Genomic DNA, 22,540 nt, shown 5'->3' with positions numbered 1-22,540 from the left:
TAGTAAATAGAATACTTTATAGGGAATTAAGAGGTTATTTCAGTAATTTAAGATAGCTAGAGGTATTTATAACAAAATCTTTCAATTTTGGAAGAGAGATACATAGAGATGAAAAATGATATAGAATTTTGGACATAGGAAACAGGAGAATATCTGTGGATATTTGCTAGAATAAATGACAGTTAAGCTAAATCTTAATAATAAGTAAAACTTGGCCACGTAAACAAAGTATTCCAAATAGAGATAAAAACATGATGATGATACAACATTCCAAGAATTGCAAGCATCATATAACATAAACACAAAGCACAAAGGAAGAAGAACAATCACTAGATAAGGGACAAAAGAGAGAAATATAGAGAGACATTATTATCATTGTGGTTGTTGCTGGGTGTCACTGCGTCAATGCTGACTCATAGCAACCCTACACAAAACAGACTTGAACACTGCCTGGTCCTGAGCCTGAGCCGTTCACAGAATTAGGCTATGTTTGAGCTCATTGTTGCAGCTATGATGTAGATCTCTCTTGTCAAAAGTTTTACTCTTTTTCACAGCCCTTTTCATTCCGTCCTTCAGAATCATGCTTTAAAAATTAGGTTATGTCTTGAAGATAAGTAGCACCAGAAAAAATAATTTTGGGAAGGGAGTGCAAAGATCAGATCTGTACTATCAGAAGGTCACTGGGACACAATGAAGAGGAACTTTGCAGGAGTCAGAGAGATCAAGAAAAGGAGCGTTCCAATAGTCCATGAAGACACATAGACATATGAAAAAATAGACACATAGACATATGAAAGAACATTTAGGATATACAAGAACTAACAGCAACAACAGAAAATAATGCTATCACATCCATGAAGTATGAAGATGGTGTTAAATAAAGAATGGGATTTCAAATATATTGATGCTTAAAAACTAAATGTTCAAAATTCATGGTTCAAAAAAATAACACATAATTCAAAATATATGCTTAATATGCATATGAAAATTCCTCAGTCAACCAAACATACAAAGTAGAAATACTATATAGATTGTAAGATAATAGTCAATGATAAGAAAAATAACTCAGTTTGGGGGAAGAATCTATTCAACCTATAAAAACTGAATTCAAAAAAATTTATTCAGAGGAAGGAATAATCATTATCTCTGGATGTAGAAAGCCACCAGGCTAGACAAGTGAAAATTTATGACTTTAACTAAAACTTTCTCATAGAGCTATAGCTCATTAAACAAAGAATTATAGTATCCAAATTTGGTTAATTTTTGGGTGAGGTTAAAAATAAGAAAGGATAGCAGTGGGAAAGGTTTTCAGTGGGGCTAGAAAAGTTATAATTACAATAAAAAAGCTTGCAACATGTATTTTTTCAGAGCAGCTCATTAAAATGTCAAAATTAGTGGAAGACTTCTTTGATACTGGAATGATAAGAATTAGCACCAATGTTTTAGAAATCTCTTGTTGAAATAAAATATATTTGGTTCACTAGGACATTATAGATAAAGAGTTGACCATGTAAAGTTATTTTTTTGTTTGTTTCTGTTTGTTTGTTTTGAGACTTTCTTTCCATATCTTTATCATGAGAGGAACTAAGAGCAATGCATCTGTGCTAAACCTCAGTTTGGGAGTTTATGTCTTCCACATCCTGGCTTGACTACAAAGAACGCATTTCTTTAGTGATTTATGTCTTCTAGAAAATAATACACATCCAGATAATAGGATGGCTAGGCTTTGTCTTACATACATTGGGCATATTGTCAGGGGATACCAGTTCCCAAAGAATGACATCCTATTTGGTAAAGTAGAGGAGCGAGCAGTGAGAACGAGGAAGGGCCTCCGGGGGATGGGTTGACATAGTGGCTGCAGCAAGGAGCTCAAGCACAGGAAACCTCATGAGGAAGTTACAGGACCAGACAGTGTTCCATTCTGTTGTGCATCGTAAGGTCGCTGTGGTTCAGAATTAACTCAATGGTGCGAACAACAACAAGTCAATCGTAGGACATGAAGAGAATAAACATGACTTTTCTCCATTCCACTCCAGTCCACAAAAACGAAGTTCACTTTAATCCTTTAGCTTTAGTCAGAAAGACTTAGATTTTTCCTTTATGCCCTCAAAAACCAAGAAAAGAGAAAAGAATATTAAAGCATAAAATTAGATGATAAATGTATTTGCTGCTACAAATATTATTGCAAATTTGGTGACTTAAGACAGCAGAACTATATTAAATTACAGTTCTGGAGGTTGTAAGTCTTGAAATCAAGCATCATGAAGAGCGTGTACTTTCTTGAAGCTCTAGGGAAGAATTCGTTTCCCTGTGGTTTCCAGGTTCTAGTGGTTAATCTGAGCCCTCGTGGCAGAGTAGGTTACTTGTTGGGCTGTTAACTGCAAGGGCAGCAGTTAAAAACCACCAGCTGCTCAGCTGGAGAAAGATGAGGCTTTCTACTCCTAAAAGCATTTACAGTCTAGGAAATCCACAGGGGCAGTTATGCCCTATCCAATAGGGCTACTGTGAGTTGGAATCGATACTATGGTAGTGAGTGCTGTGTTTATTCAGAGGTATTTCAAATTCTTAATGGTTAGAAGGAGAAAGTTGGAGACTGTGTATAAGAAAAAGTTTTATAAAAAGGGTAATTTTACATTAAGAAAGCATCACAGCCTAGTGTAGTCTAAGCCCTTAAGTCCGATATTAGCCCCCAAGTCCAATACCAATCTATAAACTCCTCTTCAAACTCATGAAACACATGCAATGATGCCGAATGCAGGACGAACACAGGTCAGTGGGTCGAAAGTCTTTGGATACAGTAGTGTTGTAAACATCTCAGGGCTTGCAAGGGGCTCTATGTAACTTCTCCAGCTTCAGAGGTCTGGTTGCATCAGGGTAGGTCCATGTGACTTCTCCAGTTCATGGCACTAGCACAGTTCCATGTGTCTTGTCAGATGCAATGTATCCCAGGGAGGGAGCAGAGAGAGAGAGGTGTCTTCTTCCTCCAAGGGGGTAATACCAGATTTCCCAGAATTCCCAAGAGAAGGCCATGCCCACACAGAGACCTCATTGACTGAGACCTGACTGACAGACTAAACTTCACTCTTAATCCTCTCAAGTCCCAAATTGACAGCAGATTATATAACTACCACAGAAACAAAGAAGGATTAGTATGTGGAAGATTGTATGACAGACTTTTCCAAGACCAATGACATGGTCATTACAAACACTTTGTCAGCAACATAAACAGTAACTATACACATGGCCCTCACTAGATGGAATACACTAAAATTAAATTAACCGCATGTGCAGAAAGGTATAGTGGAGAAACTCAATATCACTAAACAAAACAAGGCCAGTGTTGAGATGTGGAAAATAGACCATCATTGCTCAGATGCAAGTTCAAATTGAAGCTTAAGAAAACTAAAACAAGTCCATAAGAAACAAGTTACCACCTTGCTTATACCTCACCGACTCATAGCAACAGAAGGAACCACTGGCTGGTGCTGTGCCGTCCACCCAGTCCCTATGCTTGAGACCATTGTTGCAGTCATTGTGTCAGTCTATCTTCTTGAGGTCTCCTCCTTCATCAAGGAAAATGCCCTACTCCAGCTGTGGTCTCTCCTGGTAACACATCCAAAGCATTTGAGACAAAGTCTCACTATCCTTGCTTCTAAGGAGGACTTCTTCCAGAACAGATCTGTTTATTCTGTTGGTAGCCCAGGGTACTTTTATTCCCCAGCAACCTACTTCAAATGTATGGATTCCTCTTGGGTCTTCCTTATGTAATGTCCAACTTTCACATCTACATGAGGCTACTCATAATACCATGGCTTGGATTAGGCGTACCATAGTCCTCAAACTGACATCCTTGCTTTTCAATACTTTAAAGAGTTGGGTTTGTTTGTTTGTTTTTAACTTATACTAACATTTAACATATTTAATTAAATACTTTTATTGGGGACTCTTTTTACAGCTCTTATCACAAACCATATATTCATCCATTGTGTCAAGCACATTTCTCTACATGTTGCCATCATCATTTTCAAAGCATTTTCTTTCTACTTGACCCGTTCATATCAGCTCCTCATTTTCCCCTCCCCCCTCCCTCATGAACCCTTGATAAATTATAAATTATTATTTTAATATATTACGTCATCCACTGTCTCCTGTCACCCACTTTTCTGTTGTTCAACTCCCCTGGGGGGTTGTTATATGTTGATCCTTGTGATCAATTCCCCCTTTGTCTTCCCACCTTCCCCTTACCCTCCTGGTATCTCTATTCTCATTATTGGTCCTGAGGGGTTTATCTGTTCTGGAATCTCTGTTAGGCAAGCTCTTATCTCTAACAGTGTACATGTTCTGGTCTAGTCAGATTTGTAAGGTAGAATTGAGGTCATGATAGTGGGGGGAGGAAACATTAAAGAATTAGAGGAAAGTTGTATGTTTCATCACTGCTATACTGCAACCTGAATGGCTCGTCTCTTCCTTATGACCCTTCTGTAAGGGGATGCTCAATTGTCTGCATATGGCCTTTGAGTCTCCATTCTGGGCCTGTTAGCACCCTGCCCCACCCCTTCCCCATTCACATTGGTATGGTTTTTGTTCTGGGTCTTTGATGCCTTATACTTGATCCTATTGACACCTCATAACCACACAGGCTGGTGTGCTTCTTCCATGTGCGCTTTGGTGCTTCTAAGCTAGATGGCTGCTTATTTATCTTAAGACATCAGATGCTATATCTGTTGATAGCCAGATACCATCAGGTTTCTTCACCATATTTGCTTATGCACTCATGTTGTCTTCAGTGATAGTGTCAGGAAGGTGAGTGTGTTAGTCTGGGTACATTAGAGCAACAAATCCACAGAAACTCATGTATAAGAAAGAGTTTTATATAAATGTTAAGTGCGCATAAAGAGAACATCCCAACCCAGTGATGTCCAAGCCCACAAGTCCAACATTAACCTATTAACCCATATGTCCAACACCAATCCACAAAATCCTCCTCCATTTCACAAAACAGACGCAATGATGCCAACTACAGGAGGAAAGTCGAGTCAGTGAATGTGTAAACATCTCAGTGCTGGCAGGGGTGTCCACACGGCTGCTCCAGCACCCAGGGCTACATCGGGGTAGGTCCATGGGGCTTCTCCTTGGAGATGTCTTCCAGGAAGTGAGCCTTGCCAGCTAAAGCAGGGAACTGGCTAAGGCAGCTGCACCCTGGTCTGACCATCAGAAAGCAAGAGATCTGAGAACTCGAAAGACGGGGTTCACTGAGCCATTTATCCCTCTGCCCTTCAATTAACCCCACATGTTTTTATTGGCCAAGTTGACACAATAAACTAATGACATCAATGCACCCCTTGCCAACCTGGCACCTGTATATAATTCGTTAGCTTGACAATTGCAATTAGTAACACCTGCACCTTAATCCTATAATCCTGTGAATATGTTACCCCACCTATGAAAATTTGTAAGTCATCCACTTCATGCCTTTATAGCCCCAATTTTGAGTATCCAATTTATATACTGCCCACTTATATCAACCCAGTTTTTTGAGAAGACAATCATATTTTTCTACATGAAGAGTCTCCATTCCAGTTGAAACCTTGTGAAGTCTGCATCCATAAGCAAAGTCAAATCCAGACAGGCCATCCATGAAGTCAGCAACAATGTGCACCTGTTCACAGGCTCAAAAATCTCCATCTGGTCAGGTTCTGATCAACTCAATGTGGGCTGCCTCACTCAGCCTCCTCAGGGTGCCCATGGGTCCCCTTGGCTTTATACTATGGGCTCTCACCAATACTCAACAAGCCTAGTCACCTCAAGATAGGTCAGGAACCTTAGACCAGTCAATTCACTCTCATCTTCTCCTCTTTTTCCTGTAAACCAAGTCCACAGGTGTCAGTGGCCAAACTCAACCAGTTTCTTTATTGCTTCATTTCTTTCACTTCCACTCAACAAGTAGATCCAGGTGGTCACCCAGCAAGCATTTCAGTCTGCTCTCGGCTCCCCTTAACATTCAGTCCTAGAGGGGAGTTTTCTTCATGGTTCCAGATTTTTTCCAGCTTCTGACAAAGACCATTGTTTCCCGAGTACTCCAAAGCAGTGGGTGGGACATATCTTTTCAAATCTTTCTTTGCAGGCATGGCCTAAACCCATCTAAAGACCAAACTTTAATGGCGAAAAGCAAGTGGGCTTACAAGCATTCTATTTTCATATTTCCCTTATTTTCCCCAGGAAACAACCGAGCAAAGTGTGGCTTTATCTGACCTCTGACTAGACAAAGAAGAAAAACTACCATGAAGGAGAGGTCAAACAAACATCTACTCTCCATCTTATGCTTTGTTTCTCTAGTACCCCATTCCTAAGGTACCATAATGTGTTAGTCTGGATACATTAGAGTAATAAATCCACAGAAACTGATGTATAAGAGTTTTATATAAATGTTAAGTGCACATCAAGAAAACATCCCAACCCAGCACTGCCCAAGCCTCAAAGCCCAACTTTAACCCATTAACCCATATGTCCAACAATCGTCCATATCACAAAACAGACACACTGATGCCAACTGCAGGAGGAAAGCTGAGTAAGTGAACGTGTAAGCATCTCACTGTTGGCAGGGGACTCCACATGGGTGCTCCAGCACCCAGGGTTACATCGGGGTAGGTCCATGTGACTTCTCCTTGGGGATATCTTGCAGGAAGTGATCCTTGCCAGTTAAAGCAAGGAACTGACTAAGGCAGCTGCACCCTGGTCCAACCATTAGAGATCAAGAGACCTGAAAACTCAAAAGGCGAAGTTCAGTGAGACCATTTATCCCTCCACCCTTCAATTAACCCCACATTTATTGGCCAGGTTGGCACAACAAACTAACTACCTTAGTGAGCATCACAGATTGCCGGATCATTAGAACAATGTGTTCTTGTGTAGAGGACTTTAAAGAGTTTTGTGCAGCAGATTTACCCACTTTAATGTATCATTTGATTTAGTGACTGCAAGATGAAATTATTGACAACTTCGATTTGTTCTCTATTTATCATGTTAACTATCGGTCCAATTGTGAGGACGTGGGTTTGTCTTTACATTGAGTTGTAATCTATATTGAAGGCTGCATTTCTTGATCTTAACAAGTGCTTCAAGTCCTCCTCACGGTCACCAAATATCATGTGCATTCCATAGGTTGTCACTAAGCCATACTCCAATTCTGATGCCACATTCTTCTTCATATAGTCCAGCTTCTCCGACTACTTGCTCAACAAACAGTTTGAATAAGTATAGTGAGAGGATACAACCCTAGCACACACCTTTGCTATTTTAAAACTATGCAGTATTCCCTTGCTTAGTTCAAATGACTGCCTCTTGGTTCATGCACACGTTCCATGTGACAACAGTGGTTTTGGAATTCCCATTCCTCTCAATGGTATCCATAGTTTGGTATGATCCAAAGAGTAGGGTGATTTTGCATCTAAAACACAAGAAAACCTTTCCCTAATATTCTCTGAACAAAGAGTAGCTAAAATGAATGAAATAAAAAACCAAACAGGAAGTTTCAAAGGGCAGATCAAGGAGACATGTAAAATATTATATCAAAATGTGCCAAGACCTGGAGGCTTAAAAAAAAAAAGAAAGAAAAGGCCAGGCCTGGGACTCTTCAAGCTAAGAGAAGGACATAAGAAGCATCAAGGGGAGAAAGCACAGTGCCATTGTGCCAATATGCAAGCAAACTTGTCAGCGTTAGTGAAGAAGCAGAATACAGGAGTTTATGGAATTCCACTTCTCTAAGTAGTGTGTAAACAACTCATTGCAATCGTAGAAGCACTCACTTACCAATGCCAAGAAATATGAAAGACAGCAGCCCAACTGACAGAAAGCAATTAATTTTGGTTCATTTTTTTTAAAAAAGTGATCCAATAGAATGTGAGAATCAACAAAAACATTATTAGTATCACAGTTATTTGTATAAATATTTGTTGAAAAAACTCAAAAATTGTGGCAGCAGTACATAGATATGGAACTATGATAAAGCTAAGCCTCATTGAGAAGAGGGCTTAGGATAAGGGACGTCATTGCTGATGTCAGGTGGCTCATGGGCGAAGGTAGAGAATACCAAACAGATAGCTTGTGTTTTGTTGACTATACGGTCATTCAACTGCCATTACAGATATCGTTGCAAAGAATGAGAAAAATACTTAACAGTGCTCATGCTGAATCTGTACACAGCACAAAAGGCTATTCATTGACCAGAACAAGGGAATACTACACAGCTTCAATAAAATCATGAAAAATGTGCATAAGATGTGTCCTATTAACATATTTGCTCAATTTGTGTGTATGTGTGTGTGCGCACGCGTGTGTGTGTAAAACTAAACTCACTTCCATCAAGTCAATGCTGACTCATAGTAACCCCTGTGAATTTCTGAGACTAACTGCTTACGGGCATAGAAAGGCCAGTCTTTTTTCCCATGGAGCTTCTGGTAGTTTCGAATTGCTGATCATGTGTGTCACAGACCAAAACATAACCACTATGCCACCAGTTGAACTATATGAAAAAGAACACTGCTTCATGACTTGAGGAAGAGTCATGAACACGTGCAATGTGCAGATGACACAAACCTGCTTGTTGAAAGCAAAAGAGATTCGGAGCACTCATTGAAGAATATCAAGACTACAGTACACAGTATGGATTAGACCTCACCATAGAGAAAATAGAAATCCTCACAATCGGATCAATCAGCAATATTGTGAAAAATAGAGAAAAAGTATAATTTGTGAAAGATTTCTTTCTATTTGAATCCACGATCAGTGCTCATGGAAGCAGCAGTTGAGAAACAAAACATCATAGTGCACTGGACAATCTGTTGTCCAAGAACTCCTTAAAATGTTAAAGAGCAAAAGTGTCACCTTTAGGACCAAGGTGCAGCAGATGCAAGCTGCGGTATTTTCAGTCACCTCAGATGCATGTGATAGCTAGACAGGAAGATGAAAGAAAATGTGATGTTTTTGAATTATTTTCAGGAAACAATATTGAAAAGGCCACAAACTGCCAGACTAACAAACATCTTATTTGGAAGAAGTACAGATAGAATGTTACTTAGATCAGAAGATGGGAAGACTTCTTATCTACTCCATGAGATAGTTAAATTTTGTGCCTCTGTGCACCTCTTTCTGCAAGGAAAGAAAAGTGTTATTTGCTGTATAGTTTTTTCTCTCTAGCTTTGTGCATCTGTATGTCCCAATCTTATTTTTTAAAGAGGAAAATGTATTCTGATGGTTATATTCCCCATTCATTATTGGGGGAGGGGGCTTTTCAAATCACAGGTCCCTTTAGGAGTTGACTCAGATTTGCTCGTCAATACAGCTTTCATGTAGCAACAAAGATTGCCCTCAAATCCTGAGTACAGCTCCATGGGGGCATTTGCCACTGGGAATATGAAGGTTGTGAAATCTCATTGAGAGTCCCTTATCCCTACCACCACTGCTGGTAGTGCCTAGCAGTCCCTTGGATCCTTCTGAAGAGATTCAGCTGGGCAGCTGCTGGCAGAATCTTCTATAATAGACACCACAGTTGTGCTGTGTTAGTACTGAACTAATCTGAAGCTGCTTCAATGAATAGTGAGGCAGATCCTTCTGTCTTTGAGCTAAGGTGTTTTAGCTTCATGCCTAGGGAGGGTGTTTCCATATCTTTCCAATCTCAGTAGGTACCTTGTATATTAATAATTCTTTAATCCCTTTGCAAAAAGAAAAATCAAGTTTCTACCTTCGTCGGATTTCTGACCTGACTTAGAGATTGAACTCATTTTAGTGTGGCAGCTTCATAAATGGGAACAGAGCAGCATATTTTCTCCTAATTAACCACATGGGGGATGTAGTTTGTTTCCTTTAGGCATTGTGGAAGGACTTGTCAGAAGAAACCGTGTTTCCTAGTCTGCTATTCCTTGAGAAGCAGAGAGCTGTGAATACAACCTTCTTACGTGTTGCACTACAGAGCAATGGCGATGAAGACCTTTGGGACACGAGAAGAGGCCCTCTCCGTTTTTGATAGAGGTGAGTGTGGAGTCAGGGCTGGTTCTGTACCTTAAGGGAGGAGTGACTGCCTTCTTTTGCTATAAAATGGGGAAGATCATAATTTATTTTGTTGTACTTAAATGGAGATAGACTTGTGGAAATCTTGAGGTCTGAGGCCATGTGAGTCCCCCAAACTAAACTCATCACCATCAAGTCGATTCCAAATCCTAATGACCTTGTAGAGCAGAGTAGAGCTGATCCTTAGGGTTTCTGAAACCACACATCTTTCCAGGAGTGAAAAATCTCATCTTTAGCCCACTGTGTGAAAGAAAGAAAATAACAACAAAAATGAAAGTGCTGTACATCGAGGCTGGGGCTTTGGGAAATCTGATTCCTAGGAAAAGAGATGGTGTTTTCTGGAGAAATTATCTACTATGTTTTGTCTAGACCATCAGCCCTATCACTCTTTTAACCTCCACTTATTGCTGTTTTCTAGGTTGCAATTCTTTTATTTAGTGAAATCCGGAATAATCCTTATAAATAGGAAAACTAGTGGAGCTGACTCATGGAACCTCAGGAGTATCCTCTCTCTGGAAAATATAGGAGGAGTCATGTTCCATATAATATTGGGCACACGTATCTGCATCAAATTGCCTTCCTAATTCATCTTCTTTCCTTCCTAAAGACTCAAGTTCTTGAAAACCTGTCAATTTTTCCTTTTGTGTTTGTTTCCTTTTCTAGTTCCCCAAATCACTGACACGTGAGTATTAAGAGCATTTCCTACTCATCTCCCAACTGCCTCTGAAAGAGGAGTCCAAACATTCTAAGGGTATTATTTTCCATCAAACTTTGGAAATAGAGTCAAAATAATAAAGCTAAAATGTATTGAGGATGTCAAAATGATTTTAACTGTTTCACATATTTCATATTTTTGCCGTGCTTATGAGTTCAGATTTTATTCTGAAAGTCCCTCTGGACCATTATAAGATTTCTTGACAGAGAATTGACAGCTCTTCTTTTAGAAAGATGATGCGGGTAGCTGAGTAGATTATGGTTGCAGCAAGACAAGTTTGAAAATGAGTTCATTTAAGAATAACTTAGTCAAAAATGATCAGAACATGATTTTCCCCTTGTGAATCCCTGTTTTCTATAAAGATATTTTCCCAAAGGAAAACTGAAAGATATCTTGCCCTTCATATTTTTGCTTTTCCAGGTTAGATTAAATATGTTGCATCGATTTTTAAGCAAACAAATAAAAAAGAAATATAAAATAATTGGTTGCCATGTGCCAAGCTGAATTTCTGTTGATGGAAAGCTGCTCATCCTCAGATTTCAAAGTAACGTTATCTATCGATTTTATCTATTGGCCTTGCACACCTGTCTAACTCTCTGGTAGTTATCAGTGGCTTCCTTCCTTCAGAGTTGCCATTTCCAGTACCCTCTCTATCAAATAGTTAACACAATAAGAGCCAGTGCTATAATACTGACATACACACAGAGGTGTTTACTAGACAAGCATGTGCCCACCCACACATGCACATACAAGCCCAAACATTAGAAAACCTCTTCTTAGCAACTCATCTAAGTCCTATGTTTCTATCTTATATGCTTTCTGCAATTAGTAAAATTAATGAAAGATAATAATGAATAATAATACCAAAACTATCACTTGCATAAATGGCAAACTCTGGTAAGATTAGGTGCTGAATCTTTAAGGGAAGAACACAGGAATAAATAGATCCTGGGACTACTGCCTCCTCCAAAGCTTTATAAACCTCTTGACATATTCTGTTCTCATCATCAACTTAAGCTAAGATGTAGATAGATTTTAGGCAAGCCACACACCTTCACCACCTTGTTATTCACCAACACAGATATCTTTCTAATATTCTCTGTGCCAGTGGTTCTCAATTAGGTGAAGAATGATGTTGATCCTTCCACTACACACAGGACACCTTCCTTTTCTCTATCAAGGAAGCATCCAGTTTGAAATGTTAAAAATCCTGAAGCTAAAGGCCATGCTCTACGCTACTTGAAGAAAACTTTGGTGAATGTCAGAATAGAACTGCACTCCATAGGGTCTTGAAGGCTGAGACTTTCACACTTTTTGAAATGTGTGTTTAAACTTAGATCAGTAGTTCAAACCCTGGACCAGGCCCCAAGAGGAGAATTGCAAAGCTTACCACTCATGTAAAGCATTACAATCTCTGAAACCCACAGGGGAATGAATCAGAATCCTCTGATGGCAGTGAGTTTTGAGATTAAGTTGATTAGGATACTGGTAGTTAACACTTATAAAACCTGACTCTGATTGAAGACTACTGGTTTTCCAAATGTTGATTAACCCTTATTAACAACCTTTAGGAAACAGATTAACACACACATACATTAGGTATATTTTCCTTAGCTCCATTTGAGCAATACATTTTTAATTTAATTTTTAATAAAGGAAACCTCTCATGGTGGTAGTGGGTTATGCATTGGGGTGATAATTGCAAAGCCAACAATTCAAAATTACCAGCCAGCTGCTCTGTAGTATAAACATGAGATTTTCTACTCCTGTGCATAGGTTTCCAAAGCCATTTGGCCCACTGTCCATCTATTTTTCAGGAAAATAAAAATTTTCTCCGTGCTTCCTGGCAATTGAAAATTTTATCCAGGAAAAAGTGTAGGCATCTGCTTTTGCAGAGCCCTGGATGTTTCCAGTAGCCCCTAGGGGGCCAAGTCATCGACTAGAGGAAATCTTGACAGTCTCAGAAACACATGGGGACAGTTGTACTCTATCCTTTAGGGTCACCATGAGTTGGAATTGAATTGAGGGCAGTGAGCTTTTGTTCTTGTTCTTCTTTATTAATGATGGTTTTAAAAGTCCCAAACCCAGATTCTTGCAGCATGGGTAGGGTACAGGCAAATAAGTCCGAGGATATGGCTCTGTGAACAGGTTCTCCGGTTTTGTTTGATGGGCAGGTAGATAGTTGTGGGACCAACTTGCTCCTGTCACTTATGTGAGTTTAATTGTGCTGGATATACCTCACCCCCTTCTTATTTACTTCTCTTTCTACTCCGTTTGTCCCCTTTAGTCACCACCATTGACACTGTCCATTCTTTCAACCTTCAACAGCATATGAAATACTGACCCAAACTAGTTGGCAATATCAGTTTATAATTTGCAAAGCAATCCATGTAGTATGTTTTAGAACATTTAATTTAATCAACTTTATTTCAGACCTGTTGAATTGGCAGAAAGGAAGTTTCTAGTTCACCTTTAAATGTACTTTGAAGCATTTGATTCCATCAGCCAACAAATGAAACATCACATCTGAAAACATGGATCAAGAAAATTATAGTATGGTAACTGAGTTTCATTTCTCTGATTTCCCTCAATTTGAAAACGGTGGCCTTTTATTCTTCATCCCCTTATTTTTTATGTATGTATTCATCATTGTTGGAAATTTTATGATTTTCTTTGCTGTCCGGCTAGATACTCATCTCCATAATCCCATGTACAATTTTATCAGTGTCTTTTCCTTCCTGGAGATTTGGTACACCACAGTGACCATTCCAAAGATGCTCTCCAACTTACTCAGTGAACAGAAGACCATCTCCTTCATTGGCTGCCTTCTGCAGATGTATTTCTTCCACTCACTGGGGGTCACAGAAGGCCTAGTCTTAACAGTGATGGCTATCGACAGATATGTTGCCATATGCAACCCCCTCCGTTATGCATTGATTATGACCCCTCAGCTGTGCAGTCAGCTCTCCATTGGCTCTTGCATCTTTGGATTCCTTGTGTTACTGCCAGAGATTGTGTGGATTTCCACCCTTCCCTTCTGTGGCCCTAACCAAATCCATCAACTCTTCTGTGACTTTGAACCTGTGCTGAACTTGGCATGTACAGACACATCCATGATTATTATTGAGGATGTAATCCATGCTATTTCTATCCTGACCTCTGTCTCCATCATCACCCTTTCCTATCTGCGAATCATCACTGTGATCCTGAGGATTCCATCAGGTGAGAGCCGTCAGAAGGCATTCTCCACTTGTGCAGCCCACATTACAATTTTCTTGCTCTTTTTTGGCAGTGTAGGTCTCATGTATCTGCGCTTCTCTGTCACTTTCCCACCGCTACTGGACAAGGCCATTGCACTTATGTTTGCTGTCCTTGCTCCGTTTTTCAACCCTATAATCTATAGTCTGAGGAACAAAGACATGAAAGATGCCATTAAGAAAATCCTCTGTTCTCAAAAGTTGCTCAACGTCTCTAGAAGTTAAATGGAACTCACACACATCGTTTCCAGGAGAGCTCAGCATCTATATAAGTTTAATATATTAAAAGATAAGTTATTTAAATTATTGTGCCTATTTTGTTCACATGTTGTCAATCAGATATTAACTTTCATGTTTCTAATCTATGCTCTGATAGAGGAAATCTCTCTAGACCTACGGACCTTAAACACACTATGGACATTATAGTCTGTTTTCAGATTATAATGGAATACATTCTTCATTTTGCAATGCCAAATAGTGTGCAATAACCATCTCCAAATAAATAAAGTATACTTAACCAAAGGGTCATTGTATGTATTACTTGTGTGTCTATGCACTTTGCCTATCTAATATTTCATCTATATTTACAATACATTTTTTTATTTTTAAAAGGTTTATAAAGTGCACATAAGGGATATGGTTTTAGCTTAGGCAAGAAGTTTGGCTGTTTAATATTTTGCTCACAAATTATGTCTTTGTATAGATTATCTTCTAATATATTACAGTGACAGTGTATATTAAACTATTGACTTTTTGATGCTTGTGATTTGCTGTTATTATCAACTCTTTTATGAGTTATATTTCATCGCTCTGAAAATACCAGAGCTAACACTTTTGGGAGTTTGGAAATTCAATAGATATAAATTTTAGGCTTGGGACCAAGAAAATTAAATTTATCAATTACATAAAGATATAAAAAGGGACTACAAAAATATTATGGGACATTGGAATCAAAAGATAAAAATTAAAACAAAATTTGGAAGGGATGGGGCAACATGACTACCTAGCCAAATGCTCTGTATTTTCTGCTTCTGAATAAGGTTTTTTAAATAAGCAGAAAATAGGCAAGATTGCATTCTAAATCTCTTGTGGAGATCAAAGATCTGGGAAGACACAGCCTGGGAGTTCACAGGGAGGATACCTACCCCAAATGCCCCAGGATTATAACATAGGTTTGACTGTGCCAGCAAGATGCTGCCAGGAAGACTCCGCCCATCAATATTTCAGTAACAGAAGAGGGGAGAAGGTGAGCTAACAACTCACTCGCCACTCCTGCTTAAACCTTGAGCAACCCCTCCCACCAATACCTGGGTCTGAGACATTAGAAGAGGGGTAAAGGAGAATGAATGGCTCTCTCTCAACACATGCAGGTGGCCCCTTTCCCTGTTGCATGGGTCCATCGTGTTGAAAGAAGGGAACAGGTGAGCTGACTGTTCTCTCCCCACCTGCCTGGGCCCTGAGACATAAACCAATCCCACAGAGGACAGGGGCACCTCTTCCTGGCATACGTACTGGTGAAGAGCCTGTCCTGGGGAGGGCGAGACTGGCTAAATCTGCACTGGAGGCGGGGGAACTTGCTGGGCCAGCACAGGGAAAATTGGCTTCAGGGAACTTGAGGTTCCTCAACTGTTTACAATCCCGACACTTAAAGAGATACAGCACACTGTTCAGTTCACAGTCGGCATTTTCAGATTCAGTAAAAATAAGTTAGGAGAGAGAAAAAAGTGTTTTTGATATGGTCTTTTTTCTCCCTCCAAGCTATGTTGGTCATTGGCCTACATCACCTAAAACATGTCAGATCTGAATTTATGACGGGGACCTTGACAGAATGTGCATATTTATCTGTTGATTGTCATCAACTACAGCTCAGAGCAGCCTATTGCTACACAAGCCAGCCACTCTTGACCCTTCAAGAATGATAGAAAATGCACAGAGATTATTGTTCATTCTTTTATTACCTGAACAATAAAAAGGGAAATAAAAACAACATCATTTCTCAGAAACAAATAAAGATTCTGTTAATAGGAGAACATAGGAAAAGAAGATAACATCAAGTGGCCTACATGCAGAAATATTTCTAGGACATATCTCAGATAAGGAAAAGGCTTTGGATCGTCACATAATGGAGTTTAGAATACTGATCTTCATCTGCTTTAAATGGTTGGAGGAGAAACATAACACAGAGAGGGGAAAACAACACAGAAGAAAAAGAATTCAGAAAAGTGCTAAAAGAATAATCTAACAAAATAAATGAAAAGCTAGAAATAATTTCAACAAATCCAAATATAAATCCAGAAGACAAACACTGAGATATAAAGACTGGGTAACATCCTAAAAGAACAAAACAATATAATTGAAACAATGGAAGCACACAGTGGTGATCTTGAAGATAAATATCTTGAGGCCAAAATACAAGAAAAAAATAATTTAAAAGCCACCCTCCCCCCAAAAAAAAAACCCCGAGTAAAACCTAAGAATTCTATTGTACAATATCAGTAGGAACAATTTATGTTTGATAAACATTCCTGAACAGGAAGACAAAAAACATGGAGAAAATAATCCAAGAAATATTAGAAGACAACTTCTCTAACATTATGACAGAACAGGACAAATTATTCCAAAAGTCCAAATAACCCCAAGCAGAATTAACCACCAAAGAAAGTCACCATAACAGAACACAGTCACCTTTCTGATATCAATGAAAAGGAAAGAATGCTGAGATCAAGATTGGGGGGAAAGAGTAAATCACTGATAAAGGCAATCATAGAAATAGGATTTCAAATACTTTGAAAAGAAATCACACAAGCAAGAAGACAATGGAAGAGTATATAGAAAATTTTGTAAGAAAAGAACTGCCACCCAAGAATCCTATAGCCAACAACATCAGACAGCAACTTAAAATTAACCAACAAGACATTCTGGAGAAATCATCCTACTCACGTAATATAGAAAGTGAAACAAAATTACAAGATTCAAAATAGAAAATCAGAGGTAATATTCTTCAATGAAAACAATAAAGTATAGAGGACAGAGTAGTTATTAAATAGATGAGTGGTGAAGTAATAGTGTGGTTCAGAAAAGACAGCACAATGACTTAATTTTGGAAAGTATTTATTAATACCAAAGAAAATGATAAAAACCTCAACAAAATAAAATGAGGAAAACCATAAAAACTACTAAATAATAAGATAAAAACAAAAAGAACAAAGAAAAATTGACAAGAAAATCCCAAACTTAAATGAAGTCAACAGAAATTACAATGAACAAAGTAACCAATAACACCATAAAACTACAGTAAAATTACAGCAACAAAATTGCACATGTTAATTACAACTTGGGATGGAAATGGATTAAACTCATCAATTAAGAGATAGAGGCTAGTAGAATGGGTAAGTGAATTCTTAAAAACCAATTCACTGCCATCCAGTTGATTCCAACTCATGGTGACCCTACAGGACAGGGTAAAACTGCCACTGTGGATTTTCAAAACTGCAACACTTTATGGGAGTAGAAATTCTCATCTTTCTCCTATTGAAGGGCTGGTGATTTTGAACTACTGACCTTTTGAGTATCAGCCAAGCAAGTAATCACTCCACCACCAGAGCCCCATTAATATGCTACTTACAAGAGACACACTTCAGATATAAAGATACAACTAGATTAATAATCAAATTATGGGGAAAATTAAAATTAACAGTAGTTTTAAAAAGCATGATTAGCAATATTAATTTCTGAAACGATAAGAGAATCATGAGATAAAAAGCCCATTATATAATGATGAAAGCCACAATTTAACAAAAAGTCATAATCACAATAAACATTCTTGTACCCAATGAAAGACTCTCAAAATATGTTAACTAAACTTACCGATTTGAAAAGACAAATAGACAATGCTACAATATCAGTAGTAGATTTTAATACATCACTTTTGAGGAAAGACATAATCAGGAAAGAAAATCAGCAAAGACTCAAAAATTAAACAACATAATTAATCAACTTGGTCTCTTAACTATTTTCAAAACATTTCATTCAATAACAACAAAAATATATTTTTCCTAGTGCTTATGAATGTATTTCAGAATAGATCAGATGTTAGGATACAAAGCAAGTGTAAGGACTGTGAATTCTTTAAAGTGACTTTTCTACCAATCTTTCTCAAAAGTGCAGAGTGGAGACCCAAGGCCCAAGTGTCGACCAATGGAGATCCCCTCATAGAGAGGTTTAGGAGAGGAGATGGGTTAATTAGGGTGTGAGGTAGTATCGATGAAGAACACAGCTTTCCCCTGGATCCTGGATGCTTCCTCCCCCCAACTACCATGATCCGAATTCTACCTTGCAGGGCTGGATAGGACAGAGGCTGTACACTGGTGCATATGAGGGTTTGAGGTACAGGGAATCCAGGGTGGATGATACCTTCAGGACCAAGGGTGTGAGGGACGATGCTGGGAGAGTGGAGGGTGAGTGGGTTGGAAAGGGGGAACTGATTACAAGGATCCACATGTGACCTCTTCCCTGGGAGAGGGACAGCAGAGAAGGGGGGAAGGGAGACTCCGAATAGGGCAAGATATGACAAAACAACGATGTATAAATTACCAAGGGCATATGAGTGAGGGGGGAATGGGGAGGGAGGGGGGAAAAAAAGAAAAAAAAAAGAGGACCTGATGCAAGGGGCTTAAGTGGAGAGCAAATGCCTTGAGAATGATTGGGGCAGGGAATGTATGGATGTGCTTTATACAATTGATGTATGTATATGTATGGATTGTGGTAAGAGTTGTATGAGTCCCTAATAAAATGTAAAAGAAGAAAAGAGAAAAAAATGATTAGGGCAAAGACTGTACAGATGTGCTTTATACAATTGATGTATGTATATGTATGAACTGTGAAAAGAATTGTATGAGCCCCAATAAATTGTTTAAAAAAAAAAAAGAAGAAAAGAAACCTCAGTGCCATTGAGTCAATGCTGATACCCAGAGATCCCTGGGGATTTGTAGTACTGTAACTGTTTACAGGTATAGATACCCCAGTCTTTCTCCCACAGGGCTGCTGGTGATTTTGAACCACTGACCATATATTTCTCAGCCCAACACTTAAGCACTACACCATCAGGGTTCTAGCTCTCACCAGATGACCCTTTTCAGCATGGGTCTGGAAAGAGGGGATTTGCCTGTGAGTAATTGTGAATAGGAAGGATGCCTTGCAATGACATCCTGCTGTATATAAAATGAGCTTTCTGGTAAGCAGGAGGAAGAGGGATCTCATTTCCAGCAACCGCCAGGAGTGAAGTGTGTAAAAGAGGAGCAGGAGAAGAATGAGGAGCCACAGCATGGGTCAGAGTTGTGGTCTTCTGAACTCACAGAACAAATAAAGCTGAATGCTTTTCTCATGAAGGCTGGCTTACACAGTGGAGTGCCTATGGACACAAAATTGGGAACCTAGGCTTGCTGACTCACAGAAGTGGAGCTAAGTGTCTTCAGGCTGAGGCTTACAGGAATGGGGTGCCTCTGGGCACTTAATTCAGGGTGCTGGGATTGCTGATTTATGGAACTTGAGCTGAATACCTTCCAGTTGAAGTTTCCAGTGGAGTGGTATGTCTCTTTGAACATTCATCAGCAAAGCTGGAAGAACTTTGTAACATTTCCTGATAAACAATTCTACCCTGAGCATTTCTCACTTGTTAACTTCCTTAATGAACACTTTAATCATGAGTAATGTCTGCAAGTTAGGTATAGTCATTGTAATAGATATTATAAATTAGAGAGACAAAATAGAGAACACTATACATTTTAAAAATCAAGATACTAGAAAACATCTTTACAAATCACAATGCTATTCAATTAGAAATCAAAATAGAACATCTTCTCACAGAGGGTCACAAGGAAGGGATGAGTCAAACAGGGCCCAGAATAGCAGCAATGAAACACACAATATTCTTCTGGTTCTTTGTGGCTTTCTTACCCCCCACTATCATGACCCCAGTCCTTCCTTTCAGAATGGAGCATATACACTGATACAGATAGAGCTGAATACACATCAGATAAACCTCTCTGGAACAGAAATGGGACTAGGGAGACCAGGAGGATAGGGGGAGGTGTAGGGAGGAGGGGAGGAAGAGGGAACACAATCACGATGATAAGGCATTCTCGTGCCCCACCCCACCACCAGGGGGATAAAGAGCAGAAACGTGGGTGAAGGGAAAATGCGGATGGTGTAAGATATCAAAATAATACTAATTTATAATTTATCAAGGAGTTACAAGGGGAACTAGGAGGGGAAGGAGGGGAAAAGAGGAGCTGATCCCAAGGGCTAAATAGAAAGTAAATGTTTAGAAAATGACAATGGCAACACATCTTGCTTAAAAGCCATTGAGTCCTTGAAGAGTGCTATGTAAAATTTATCAAAAATGATAGTGAAAAAACAGCACACCAAAATCTTTTGAACAAAGCAAAAGTAGTTTCAGAGGGCAATTTATAGTAACAGTCACATCAAAAAAAGAGCAAAAAATAAACACCTTAATCCAATTACGATTAGAACAAGTCCAGCAAAACAAACCCTTAGTTACCACAAGAAAATAAATAGAAAAAGTGACAGCAGACATAAATTGATCAGAAAACAGAATTTAAAAAGAAAAAAGCCAAGTTCATCTAAAGGATTAACAAAATTGATGAATCACTGCTAACATAACAAGGAAAACATTGAATATTACAATTAAGAGATGAAATGGGAAACATTGCAAAAGAAAAAACAACTGAAATAAAAAAGATAAATTAAAAATATGAATTACAACAAATATTCCTACAATTTTGAAAACCTAGAAGAAATGGAATTTTTTTCTAGAAGCAAATAAACTATTTAAATTAACACAGATTATATTGAAAACTGTAAGAGACCTATAACACAAGTAACAGGATCTGGTCAAGTCCAGATAATTTTACTGGCTAATTATACCAAATGTTTAGAAAAGCATTAACACCGATTCTATACAAACTATTCCAGAATATAGGAAAGTATACTGTATTACCAAATTAATTTTTTAAAATACTTTTTTATTGGGGCTCTTATATCTCTTATCACAATCCATACATTCCTCAAATGTGTCAAGCATATTTGCACATATGCTGCCATCATCATTTTCAAAGCATTCAATTCCCACTGGAGCCCCTGATATCAGCTCCCCATTTTCCCCCTACTAACCCCACCCCACTTTCCTCACTAACCCTTGATAAATTATAGAGTATTTTTCCATATCTTACATCATTCTCTGTCACCCCTCACCCAATTTTCTGTTATCCGTCCCCCTGGGAGTGGGTCATATATTGATCCTTGCGATCCAGACCCCCTTTCTCCCCCCACCTTCCCCTAATCCTCCACGTATCTCTATTCTCCTTGTTGTCCCTGAGGAGTTTATCCATCCTGGATTCTCTGTTTTGCAGGCTCTTATCTGTAGCAGTGAATATACTCTAGTCTAATCTGATTTGTGAGGTAAAATTGAGGTCATGCTATTGGGGTGAAAGAAGGACAAAAAAGCCAGAGAAAAGTTATGTGTTTCATTGGTGCTATAATGAACCCCGCCTGGATCATCTCTTTCCTGTGACCCCTCTTTGAGCAGATGTCCAATTATCTACAGGTGGGCATTGGATCTCGACTCCATGCCCCTTCCCCCCATTTGCCTAAGGTATGGTTTTTCTCTGGATCTTAGATGCCTTGTACCTGAACCTATTGACAGCTCATGATCACACAGGCTGGTGTGCTTCTTCCATTTTGGCTTTGTTACCCTGAGCTAGATGGCCCCTTGTTTATCCCCCAGATGCTATATCTTTTGATAGCCGGGCACCATCAGCTTTCTTCACCACATTTGCTTATGCACCCATTTTGTTTTCAGCGATCATGTTAGAAAGATGAGTATCACAGAAATGCTGGCTTGTTAGAACAAAGTGTTCTTGTGTTAAGGGAGTGTTTGAGTTAAGGCCCAGTGTTCATCTCCAACTTTAACCTTAATTCTTAATATATATAGATATGAGTACATAGTTCTATTCCCTTCTCTCTCTCTCTCTCTCTATATATATATATATATATATATACATATATATACATACATACATATATATATATACATGCCTGTATATTTAGGCCTCTATAAATGTCCTTTGCCTCCTGGTTCTTTACTCTATTTCCTTTGTACTTCCCTCTTGTCCCACCATCATGTTCAGCCTTCATTTGGGTTTAGTGATTCCTCGCTGCTACATTGTCCTTTATTAAGCCCCACTAGACATCCTAGGACCTTCCTTCCATTGATTTGAGTTCACTTGTTGTTCCCTTGTCCCTGGGTTGGTGCCCCCACCTTTCCTTTTTCCCACCTCCCCTTCTCCTGTATTCCCCCTCCCTGAAACCATTGATCCCATTCTTTTTATCTCTGAATTATTTATCTGCCAATCTTATCTAGATAGATGCAGATACATTAATAAGTGAAAAAAACAGGCAAAGCCATATAAAATGACAAAGGAAG

At 38.9% G+C, this 22,540-nt stretch overlaps 1 protein-coding gene across 1 annotated transcript; it reads left to right on the top strand.

Annotated features, from left to right (window-relative positions):
- Nucleotides 1-13,311: 13,311 nt before the first annotated feature.
- Nucleotides 13,312-14,262, top strand: LOC142437132 (olfactory receptor 6K3-like). The gene has a single exon (XM_075540421.1). It carries the CDS (start codon nucleotides 13,315-13,317, stop codon nucleotides 14,260-14,262), a length of 948 nt encoding a protein of 315 aa, XP_075396536.1. The 5' UTR covers nucleotides 13,312-13,314.
- Nucleotides 14,263-22,540: the final 8,278 nt, after the last annotated feature.

This window comes from Tenrec ecaudatus, chromosome 1 (assembly GCF_050624435.1).
Source record: "Tenrec ecaudatus isolate mTenEca1 chromosome 1, mTenEca1.hap1, whole genome shotgun sequence".
Lineage (NCBI taxonomy): Eukaryota > Metazoa > Chordata > Mammalia > Afrosoricida > Tenrecidae > Tenrec > Tenrec ecaudatus.
This window is presented reverse-complemented; position numbering and strand designations above follow the sequence as displayed.